Here is an 11,722-nt window from a genome sequence, read left to right as displayed (position 1 = left end):
TACCAGGAGATGGGCCGTTACACAAGGAGAGCTGGACACGGCCGTAGAAGGGCATCGACCCAGCAGCGGGACCAGTATCTGCTCCTTTGTGTGAGGAGGAACAGGAGGAGCACTGCCAGAGCCCTACAAAATGACCTCCAGCAGGCTACTGGTGTGCATGTTTCTGACCAAACTGTCAGAAACAGACTCCACAAGGGTGGCATGAGGGCCCGATGTCCCCTAGTGTGACCTGTGGTCACAGCCCAGCACCGTGCAGTTCAATTAACATTCATCAGAGAACACCAGAATTGGCGACAGGCGTGGTGACAGTATGCTGCCTGTAACATCATCCAGCGTTAGTGGTTTGGCAGTGGGTCAGTGATGGTCTGGGGAGGCATATCCTTGGAGGGTTGCACAGACCTCCATGTCATAGCCAACAGTACCCTGACTGCTGTTAGGTACCTGGATGAAACCCTCAAAGTGATTGTCAGACTTTACTCTGGTGCAGTGGGTCCTGGTTTCCTCCTGATGCAGGATGATGCTCAGCCTCATGAGGGATGACGAAGGCATTGATGCCATTGACTGGTTCTCTAGTTCCTCTGACCTAAATCCAGTTGAGCACCTATGGGACTTTATGTATTGTGCATCCGATGCCACCAAGTACCACTACAGACTGTCCAGGAGCTCACTGATGCCCTGATCCAGGTCTGCCGGAGCCTCCAGTAGGCTACTGGTGTGCATGTTTCTGACCAAACTGTCCGAAGGCAGACATCTCTACAGCCGAACTGTCCCTTTAACGCCCAGTTTCCATTATTTCTTGCTTTAACAAGTCAACCATTTGAGTTACTGACTAAAGTCAGGTGGTTAAACATTTATTTTGACCTGAGCATTAATAAGAAAAGTCTACCTGAGTTCGGCCCACACGTCATCTGCTGAGTGAAAATGGTGGAATTTGGAGAGATTCTGAGAGCTATCGGCGACTTTGGATTCTTCCAGAAGCTCATTCTTTCTGGGATAACCTTACCAAACATATTACTGCCCATTTTCTTTTCTAGTTTTCTTTTTATTGAGTCAGATCCAGAGCGACACTGTAACACAGACTGGATCCTGCAGGCTGACTCTAACCTGACCACAGAGGAGCAGCTGAACCTGACTCTGCCCCGGGAGGAGGATGGGACCTTCAGCAGGTGTCGGATGTTTGTCCCTGTGGACCGGGACATTGGTGCCATCAGGGAGTACGGACTCAATGAGACCACAGGGTGCCAGAATGGATGGGTTTATTACAACACGCTGTACGAGGCCACCATAGTCACTGATGTAAGTCGAGTGTGATGTGTGATCTGTGGTTTCTTCTTTGGTATCACCTGTCCTGATTGCCCTACTGATTTTGACAGTGTTGTTTTGCAGTTTGATCTCGTCTGTGACAAATCTAACATGGCTCACGTTGTGCAGACAGTCGTTATGACTGGTTTACTTGCTGGTTCATTCATCTTTGGACCCTCAGCAGAATCGTAAGTGACTTTGAAAATACATATTAAGTCCTGTGCAGGGTTCCTACACAGTATGGGAAAATACGAAATTTGATGTTAGTCATTTCCAGGTCTGATCTAAAAAAGAAGAGGGTATGGAAAAAGTTTTATTTCCAGACTACAGCCCCTATTTTGTTCTCTATAACAGTAGTTCCCAACTGGTGGGTGGTGATCCTAAAGCACATCGTGACTCATGAACATGTCAAGTTAGTAAAAAAAAACACTTTATTTTGAAGTACAATGAATTTCCAGCACAGAGCTTTTATTTTGAAGTGTTGTTTCCTGCTGTAGAATGAGTGAATAATGGACAGCTACTTAACAGAGACAGCAAACTAGCTCGACGACATGGCCAAACGCAAGTATGGCACTGGATATGATGCTGTGTGAACCTTGAGCTAATGACTAAGGAGAAATCTGGAACCCATGACTGGACCAGTTGGGAATCACTGCTCTAAAATATAAAGTTCAAACTTTCTAAAGATAAATTCATAATACAAATACAGTGTTTTTAATGAAGTATGGTGTGAGACTGGATACTCTCTTATGCAGAGTGCCTTATAGCTGAACCAAATCTGAACATGCAAGACCAAATTAGTTTGAAAGCAAAAGCAACAATATCTTTGAATTGCATACATACCTATAATCATATATAACCATGAAGCTTGTCTGAACATTCATTTTATTTTATTTTTATTTTACCCATTTAACCAGGCCAGAACATCCTCCAAAACAGTGGGAGGGGCATCACACAAATTTTCGTAGTGGTCAAAGTTCTGAGGCCGTCATGTGATGCTCATAAGTGCTACATCATAGGCAACCAGACATCTCGCCTCTCATCCAAGAGGCTTCTTCAGTTCTAACAGACTGGTGCAAAGTTACAGGCTTCAAACTCTGTGCAGTTGTGAACCCTTACAGAGTCATTGAGGTCACATGTGAGTTGTTGACCCACCAAGCCATCATATGTGTTGTTAGGGTTAGATGTCATCTGGGAAGGGATCCCAAGACTGCATTCCATCCATTCATTTTCATCCGCTTACAGGCAGCGGGGTCGCAAGGGCAGCAAGCCAAGCAAAGCAACCAGACTTCCCTCTCCCTAGCAACACCCTCCAGCTCCTCCTCTGGAACCCATAGTGTTCCCAGGCCAGATGAGATATGTAATCACTCCAGCATGTTCTGGGTCTACCCCGGAGCCTCATAGCAGTGAGACCTGCCTGGAACAGGAGGTGCCTAGGTGGCATCCCGATTAGATGCCCGAACCATTTCAACTGACCCCTTTTGACGCAAAGGAGCAGCGGCTCTACTCCGCTCTATCTCCACCTTAACGTGGTGGAGGGGTTGGTGTGTCCCTGTGAACCTGGGAGCTGCGTTGTCAGGGGCTAATAGCCCCTGGTAGGGTCTCCCAAGACAAAGTGGTCCCAGGGGAGGGGCCAGACTAAAAGCAATTCAAGAAGACCTTGATGAAATGGACTTTTCTGACTTCGAGCACTTCACCCGGTATAGGGACACCGGTTTTGGTCAGTCTCAAACAGTGCTCTGCAACTTGGCAGGTGTCTCCCCCAGGTGTCACGCCATCACCTCCACCTCCTGTGAGAAATTCGGCTCATAGACTACGTCACTTTAGAAACATTGATATGATATGTATGAAATGTGCAGATGTAACAATTGCGTAGTTTCCTGAAATGTATCATGCCAACATTTTCTTCTGGTGACCGAGCTGGACCATAATGAAATGTGGAAATGAACTTGTACAGGTCCAGGGTCTGGTCTCGAATCCTGGAGTCCAGGTAAACCCATGAAGACCTCTACTGCACAGAAACCCTGAAAATTAAATGAACTTTTTTAAAATAATTGTCCGTCCTTATTTATAAAAGAGACTGAAAAATACGGGAGGAACAAAAATATTATTTGTTCAATATGTGAAGGGAAAATAATAAAGGTACAGTCAGCAGTGGAGAGATGACTTCCTCTTAGGGCAGAGATGTGATCATGGAACATCATCCAACTTTCTACGTGGAGTGTGGACTGAGCGTCCGCATTGGGTACATGCAAGTTTACCAAGGGCTAACTATTTGTAGTCAGATGTTGAATATGGTCTGAAAAATCTACCAAGAAGTCTGGAAAGATTTTGAAATTTGAGTCTGGAATTTTGATATGGAAAACGTGTAGTAACTCTGCAAAGTCTAAGAAAACTGCAACCTTTAAACCCTTCATTTGACTTTCACACCCTCTCTGAACTTTTAGGCACGGCCGGAGGAGAGCAACCCAGATTCCAGCCGTAATTCTGCTGATATTCGTCATAGTTGCGGGCGTGTCTCCAAATTTGTACGTTTACATAGTGTCACAGTTTATAGTTGGAGCTGCACTCGGAGGATACAGAATTAACTCCACTGTATTGGGTAAGATGTATTTTTATTTCACCAACATCATGAAGATGTCCTGCTCTTAAATTCTACCTCTGATTTTGTTGTTTAAATTCTGTCTGTAGCTACGGAGTGGATTGGGATCACCAAGAGGTCCTTTGCCTCCTGTATGAGCCAGATGTTTGCAGCTGTCGGACAGTGTGTCATGGCTGGTCTGATCTATGTCATCCGTGACTGGAGAGTGGCGCAGTACGTCATGGCAGGAGCACAGGCCTTTGTATTGCTGTACATATGGTATGTGTTGTTTAAACCTTTTTACTTTTATTTGTTTTTTTTGTATTTGTACATTAACGCTTTTCCTGATCATACCTGCCAGTTCAGCCATGTGTGTATCTTGGCGTCATAGCTCTGCTGCATAATGAGATAATGCAAAACCAGTGCTGTTATAGTGTGTTCAGGAGGACTGCTGTGTAACTAACCTCGCTGGTAAATCAGTTTCTGATTCAGACAAATTAATAACAGTTTGTACGTGACTCCACCATTTGGATTAGGGCTGAGCAATTCATCGATACTACACCTATATATTGATGAGACTAGACATTGTGTTAGATTTTGGATGTTTTTAATATCATCAGTGTTTTCTTTTCCTGGTTTTCAAGGCTGCATTACAGTAAAGTGACTGTTAGTATGTATTTTTACATCTCCACTGACCAGTGGATACTAGGTCAGGAACCCCTGAGGATCATGTTCCGCAAGGACAGCTGTCATGGCGTCAGAAGTGCTAGATGGACAAGTTAGACTAATTTTAGTTGGCCCAAGGCCAAGTTAACTTTGGCAAAGCACCATTTAGGTAACAGAGTGTACCTGACACCATCCTATATATACTGTGTCTCTCTCTGTTCACTTCATCACATAGCTTCTGCATGTAGCCATTGTTGATCCGAGCTCGTAATAAACGTGCATTAAGAAAGAACTCCGTGATCGGCCTCATCCTTGAACTTTCCAGATCATCGTAGAAACACCTACTCTCAGTGACGTAACTTTCTGATCTCACCAGACTGTTCCAGCTGTTCTTTTATTTGCCTTTAGTACAGAAAACATGTGTCGCACACTCTGACTCCATATACATTTCTTTTATTTTGTTGACGTTTTGGCCTTAAGGCCTTCTTCAAGATCAACAATCATACTGAGACACAGGTACACTGTTATACAGGCCACACCTTTGTCACACACCTGACGGTGAGATGATCATGCTACACCATTAGGTTGAGCCAAAAAAACAGTTAAGAGGCCCTCAATAAATCAAGACCTTTAAACCAAACAGTGTCAGGAGCTACAGCCAATCACATTAAACAAATGACAACAGCCACTGTGCATATTCCACTACATTTCAGTTTAATATACATTTTTTAGAAAGGTGAGAAGTGAGATCTTAAAGTCTACGTGGGCTGTTGAGTGTCTGGTCTGTCTCAGCCTGTTCAACCTGTTCATGCTATCGACTGCAAATCTCTCCCCAAGTTTTATGTTAGCTGCCCCATGAGCTGAGCTGACCTTCGTACTTTGAGCTGACGTGATGATGTTGTCACATCATTAATTATTTAATAAAATTCTCATATGTCAAACATATTTTTTATAATATTTTCTGTTCAAGTTCAAAATTTAAAACAAATGTCCAGATATCCTATGAGTTATTGTAAAATAGCCAACTATTTACAGACTATGTTGTTCTACCCCTTGTCAATAGGGGGTGCTGCAGCATCCTCAGCAGCACCCACCGTCCTGTGCCCATGTATGGCTGTATGCTCAAGGACCTCACATGGTTGTGGTGATACACAATTGTTAAAAACCTATTTAAGTTACTGATTAATATTGTCATCGACTGCTGACTCCTCAATCCTATTGACTGGTCGGTAGGAGCCACAGGTCACCAACAAAATCACATAGCGAAGGGCATTTCTGTTAATCGACTTGGCTAAAAACAACAAGTTTTAGTGTCTGTTCGAGGCAATGTTTTGGCCTTTCTCTTAAAGTTTGGGTTTATTCTGAACTGGAGCATCTGCAGATTAACTCCATACCCAATTTGTTATGATCCACTAAAGTTAGGCACGATATCTTCACCACCATCTTGAGTGTAAAGGAGCTGAAAGGGACAATGCACAATAGACTCGCTGCGATCAGCTCCGGCGGATATCTGCATATAACTAGAGTGCACTTTTCTAGTTTGGATTGTGATTAATGTTTTCAGGTGGATTCCTGAATCTGCACGGTGGTTGCTTGGACAGGGCAGAACCGAAGAAGCGAATATGTTGATACGTCGAGTTGCAGCGATCAATAAAAAGCAAATCCCAGACAATCTACTGGACGAGGTAATTCAGATTCAATACTATTTACATTTGATCAGATGAGACTTTAATGATTCATCAGAAGACAAGATTTAACAGTCACAGCCACGCCCACAGTGACAATGCTAACACGTTCATGTTTATGTTCTCCATCTGGGGTCCTCAATGTCCTCTTAATATGACTCATTAAAGAGATCTTTCAAACCGGCCAGTGGATTCCAAACCGGAGCCCTCCCACAATATACACTGCTCAAAAAAATTAGGTGAACACTTAAATCACACATCAGATCTTGATGAATGAATAATTTAAGTTGAAAATCTTTACTGATGTACATTGTATAATTTGTTGAGAACAATATGATGTAACAACGGTCATTCAACGGTCAATCATCAACCCACTGAGGGCTGGATTCAAAATCACACTGAAAATCAAAGTAAATCACAGGCTGATCCAACTTGTCTGAATTTCATCATCTCATAATGTGACTCAGTAGTGTGCACAGCCTGGGGGATCTCCTCCAAGACCTGTATGAGGGCATCAGTGAGCTCCTGGACAGTCTGTGGCAGTGCTTGGCGCCATCAAATGCACCGATACATAACAGCCTATAGGTGCTCAACTGGATTCAGGTCAAGGGAACAAGAGGGCCAGTCAATGGCATCAATGCCTTCATCATCCAGGAACTGCCTACACACTCTGTCCACATGAGGCTGGGCATTGTCCTGCACCAGGAGGAACTCAGGGCCCGCTACACCAGGAGGAACCCAGGGCCTGCTGCACCAGGAGGAACCCAGGGCCAACTGCACCAGGAGGAACCCAGGGCCTGCTGCACCAGGAGGAACCCAGGGCCTGCTGCACCAGGAGGAACCCAGGGCCTGCTACACCAGGAGGAACCCAGGGCCTGCTGCACCAGGAGGAACCCAGAGCCCGCTACACCAGGAGGAACCCAGGGCCCACTGCACCAGCGCAAGGTCTGACAGTCACTCTGAGGATTTCATCCCGGTACTTAGCAGTAGCCAGGGTACTCTTGGCTATGGCATGGATATGGTGTGACCCTCCAAGGATATGCCTCCCCAGACCATCACTGATCCACCGCCAAACTAGTCATGCTGGATGGACATCTGTGAAGAGAACGGGGCGCCAATGACAGACCTGCCAATCCTGCAGGGTGCTGGGCTGTGAACACAGGTCCCACTAGAGGATGTCAGGCCCTCATGCCACCCTCATGGAGTCTGTTTCTGACGGTTTGGTCAGAAACATGCACACCAGTAGCCTGCTGGAGGTCATTTTGTAGGGCTCTGGCTGAGCTCCTCCTGCTCCTCCTCACACAAAGGAGCAGATACTGGTCCTGCTGCTGGGTTGAAGCCCTTCTACGGCCCTGTCCAGCTTTCCTTGTGTAACGGCCGGTCACCTGGTATCTTCTCCATGCTCTTGAGACTGTGTACACAGCAAACCTTCTTGCAACCACACGTATCGATGTGCCATCCTGGAGGAGCTGGACTACCTGTGCAACCTGATTGGGCTGCAGGTACCACCTCATGCTGCCAGTAGTGACAAGGACACTAGCAGAACACAAAACTAGAGAAGAATCAGTCAGGAGGGATAAGGAGAGAGCAACTGTCTGTGGACACCACATGTAAAACATTCCCTTTTTGGAGGTTGTCTTTTTTTTGCCTCTCCATTGCACCCGTTGTCACTTTTGAGTTTTGATTTGCACCAAAGCAGGTGAAACGGATTCACAATCACATGTGCTTCCTAAATGGACACATTGATATCCCTGAAGTTTTACTGACTTGGTGTTAGACTGTGACAATTAAGTGTGCAGTTAATTTTTTTGAGCAGTGTTTTAACTGTTAGTCGGCCACTAGCAGCTGTATTTTTCGGGGTGCTGTCTTTGTATTGTAATCATACATTGCCCTTCAGATCACTGGGGACCGAGAAGTCAAAAGTGGAGGACTCAAAGCTGTTTTTGCCTCCGCAGTCCTGATTAAATATTTAATCATCATATCTTTCGCTTGGTAAGTAAAGCACATTTTGGACTGCAGTTTTCAGTGTTACATGATTTAATGTTTGCATCACGTTTGTGTTCTTGTGATTTGAAGGTTTTCATTTAATCTAGGCTACTTCTGCCTCGTTCTGAATGTGGGTAAGCTTGGTCTGAACATCTTCCTGGTTCAGTTCCTGTTTGGGATCTTTGAGATGCCGGGACATCTCCTCTGTATCTGGGGCCTGGAGCTGATAGGGAGAAAAAAATCCCTGACGTTAACCCTCCTGGCAGGCAGTGTTATTTGCCTCTTAACACTGGCGTTCCCTCGAGGTGAATTCCTCTCCTTCACGTTCAGTACACATGAGGACACATCCATCTGACTGTCAGTGGTTTCATACACTGTTCTTATATTCCAGACAATGCTGTTGTCATCACGGCCCTCTCAACTGTTGGGAAGGTCTTTCTGAACTGGGCCGGTTCAGTGTGTATGGTCTACAGTCAGGAGATGTTTCCTACTTCTGTCAGGTACGCAAAATAAACGTATACAAAATATGTAACTATAATAAAAACCTACACATGCAGCCAGGGTTCTGATGAAGAATGGTTTATAGTCAATTATAGACTCATTTACTTTATTGTATTTATGTTGTAAAAAGTCATAATATTCCTTTTTATCTGTTATTTATTATTATTATTATTATTATTAATAGGGTTGTATATTGTTTTTATCCTTATCAGTACTATTTGTCCTGGTTTTCTTTTTTCTTTTAAATCTGTGCGGTTAGGTTTTTAGTCTAGCGTTTATTTAGGTATTCTATTGTTGTTATTAATATCCTTTAAATGTATTTTATATTTTATCTTTTATTATCTTTTTTATCTAATTTATCTAGATTTAAATGTAGGTTTTATTTAACTATTTTAAAACAACATCAATGATGATTATAATAATTACTTTATTATTATTATTGTTATTATGATTATGATTATTATCATTATTATTATTATTATTATTAGTAGTAGTAGTAGTAGTAGTAGTATTTAGTATTATTAGTACTTTAATATATTTAAGTGTCATCATTCTTTTCTTTGTTTGTCTTTTTAATCTGTTTTATCTGATTTTAAGTTTATAACTATTTAATAATAATAATTATAACAAATATGTGTGTATTTAAATATGTATGTATGTTTTTCATCTAGTTACTGAGTGCAGCTTTTATTTAATTTTTTATTATCATCGTTATTATCATAGTTTATTAAATTATATATCATTTTTTATTGTTTATAATTGCTTTGACTTTTTAATTAATTTTTATCAAATTGAAAGTCTAGTATTTATTAAACTAATTGGTATTATTAATAATAATATTTCAATAATAATAATTGTGTATATTATTATTATATCAGCTTTTAAATAAATATTAAATATTGTCATTATTCTTGTTTTGTTTTTTTTAATTTATTGAATGTAGTCTAGCTTTTATTGATCTGTTATGACAACAAACATAATAATTATTATTATGAGTAGTAGCTGTATATCCTATAAATATATTTCATTGGTTTTTATTGTCATAATTTGTTCATATTTTTAATGTGTTTTATGTAGTTTTTAGTCTCTAGCTTTGATTTCACTCTGTTTTAATAACATTACTGTTTTCATAGCTTTTAAATCTATTTTATTACATTTTCATCATTTTATTGTCTCTTTATGGTCTCAAACTGTCAACATTTTATTATTCTTTATTACAGTCTAACTGTTTTGTCTTATAATCAGCTTGTTGGTGAAGCACTGAGAGCTACACCAACCAGTATGAAACACAAGTAATGTTTTATTGAGTGTTTACAGATATTCTTCATATGTACATATTTACAAGGTGAACTGGACTCTTTCAGACAAACAGCTGTGGGCTTGGCCTCTATAGCCTACAGAGCAGGAGGTTTAGTGTCTCCGCTGCTCAACATGTTGGATGTGTACCACTGGTCCATACCTGTCGTAATCTACAGCAGCCTTTCACTAATCAGTGGCGCGCTAAGCTTCCTACTTCCTGAGACCAGGAGAACAGAGCTTCCTGATTCAACTGCTGAGGCCGAGGGCAACAGGTGAGACAGTCACATGATTCACAGAGGAGTTGTGTCAGTATGGGCTTTTACTGGGGGTCAGTTACAGGCCAACCACCAGGGGGCATCCATCCACAACAAGCTTGCGCTCCTCAGCATGCTACGTCTCGTTATAATTTGTCGACAATTTAAGGCTCATAATTGTTCTTGAAGTTTTACTGAAACTTTCCATACATGATCACAATGATAGTTATGAACATAAAGATGACAGTTTCCTAAAAAGTCATACAGGTGATAGTCAAAATTATGTAATCTAATTCCTTCGTTTTCATTCTAGGTATATGACCACCAAGAAGACAGGAAGTGACTCCAACATGGCCGAACACAACATCAAAAAATCCACCAGACTCTAATTGGAATACCATACTTTTTACCTCCACCAAAGAGGTTACGCTTTTTGTTCGGTTTGTCTGTCAGCAGGGTTACATGAAAACTACTGGCCTGATTCTCATGAAACCTGGAGGAAGGTTGAAGGACCGAATCAAAGAGAGGATACACAAATTAATTTTCTTTACATTGCCAGATAGGGTTTTTGGTCTTGCCGTAATAAATGCCATGCATCTTAAAATCCAGAAGACAGTTGTGAAGTTTGAAGTAGTAATATGATGTTCGGATAGCAACCATGATTGTATCAACGCTGTTTCCTCAAACTAAGGTGTGGCCGTAGTAACGAAAATACATACACGTCATGCAACTGATTATATTCTTACTCACATCTTAATTTGCAATAAACTCCTCTAAAGATGTTCAGGAAAAATGTCCCAATTTTATGCTTCACAAGAACAAGCAATAATATTGACCATGAAGTTTGCACTTGTGGCATGGGCGTAATTCAGGGGAAGGTACACTGGGGACACCCCTCCTCCACTTCAGACAAAACTAACATGTTTTATCTACTGGTAAGCCAGAACTTTAAAACCAGTGACAGGTGAAGTGAATAATATTGATCATCTTGTTACAGTGCAGTGTTCTGCTGGGAAACCTTGTGTCCTGACGTTCATGTGGATGCTACTTGATGTGTTCCACCCACCCAGACACCATTACAGGCCAAGTACCCCCCCTCGTGGCAACAGCACTCATTAATGGCAGGGATTAGTAAAAAATGTGAAATAGGTTATTCCAGCACCCACACTCCATGGAGGATATGCTATCTCACTCTTGTGTGCAGTGTCTGACTTTCACAGACATGAAATGTCGCGTCAGTCAGCATCCTGCCAGCACCTCCACATTGCGCAAAGGTGCAAGGGCCCGTTCATCGCTGTTTGCAGATTTTAATTTTTCTTTGTAACTGTTGCATAATCGTATGCTTCACTTGAGGGGGAACTTTACCGTGACTATTGGCACAACAGGGTGCCAGGGCCTAGGTGCTTGCACACACTCTAGGGTAATGTTTAAGGTTAGGGTAATGTTTT

General features: G+C 42.1%; 1 protein-coding gene across 2 annotated transcripts; it reads left to right on the top strand.

Annotated features, from left to right (window-relative positions):
* The first annotated feature begins 896 nt into the window (after positions 1 to 896).
* LOC126383257 (solute carrier family 22 member 13-like) lies at positions 897 to 11,056 on the top strand. 2 transcript variants are annotated; one of them, XM_050033763.1, is made up of 10 exons: positions 897 to 1,296; positions 1,387 to 1,490; positions 3,750 to 3,904; positions 3,994 to 4,162; positions 6,114 to 6,234; positions 8,132 to 8,226; positions 8,311 to 8,525; positions 8,612 to 8,720; positions 10,086 to 10,292; positions 10,588 to 11,056. In XM_050033763.1, exons 1-10 carry the CDS (start codon positions 922 to 924, stop codon positions 10,661 to 10,663), a joined length of 1,626 nt encoding a protein of 541 aa, XP_049889720.1. In that variant the 5' UTR covers positions 897 to 921; the 3' UTR covers positions 10,664 to 11,056. The 2 variants fall into 2 exon arrangements, with proteins under 2 accessions (XP_049889720.1, XP_049889721.1); XM_050033764.1 differs by lacking the exon at positions 10,588 to 11,056 and having other exon boundaries at positions 10,067 to 10,203.
* The last annotated feature ends 666 nt before the right edge of the window (positions 11,057 to 11,722 follow it).

The sequence above is a fragment of the Epinephelus moara genome, chromosome 21, assembly GCF_006386435.1.
Source record: "Epinephelus moara isolate mb chromosome 21, YSFRI_EMoa_1.0, whole genome shotgun sequence".
Taxonomy (NCBI): domain Eukaryota; kingdom Metazoa; phylum Chordata; class Actinopteri; order Perciformes; family Serranidae; genus Epinephelus; species Epinephelus moara.
This window is presented reverse-complemented; position numbering and strand designations above follow the sequence as displayed.

Bases quoted from the DNA above. Each gene is read 5' to 3' on its own strand.
- LOC126383257 (XM_050033763.1), top strand. From the start codon at position 922: ATGGTGGAATTTGGAGAGATTCTGAGAGCTATCGGCGACTTTGGATTC. The intron at 8,227-8,310 runs GTAAGTAAAGCA...TGTGATTTGAAG, and splicing joins ATCATCATATCTTTCGCTTG to GTTTTCATTTAATCTAGGCT. The intron at 8,721-10,085 runs GTACGCAAAATA...GGACTCTTTCAG, and splicing joins ATGTTTCCTACTTCTGTCAG to ACAAACAGCTGTGGGCTTGG.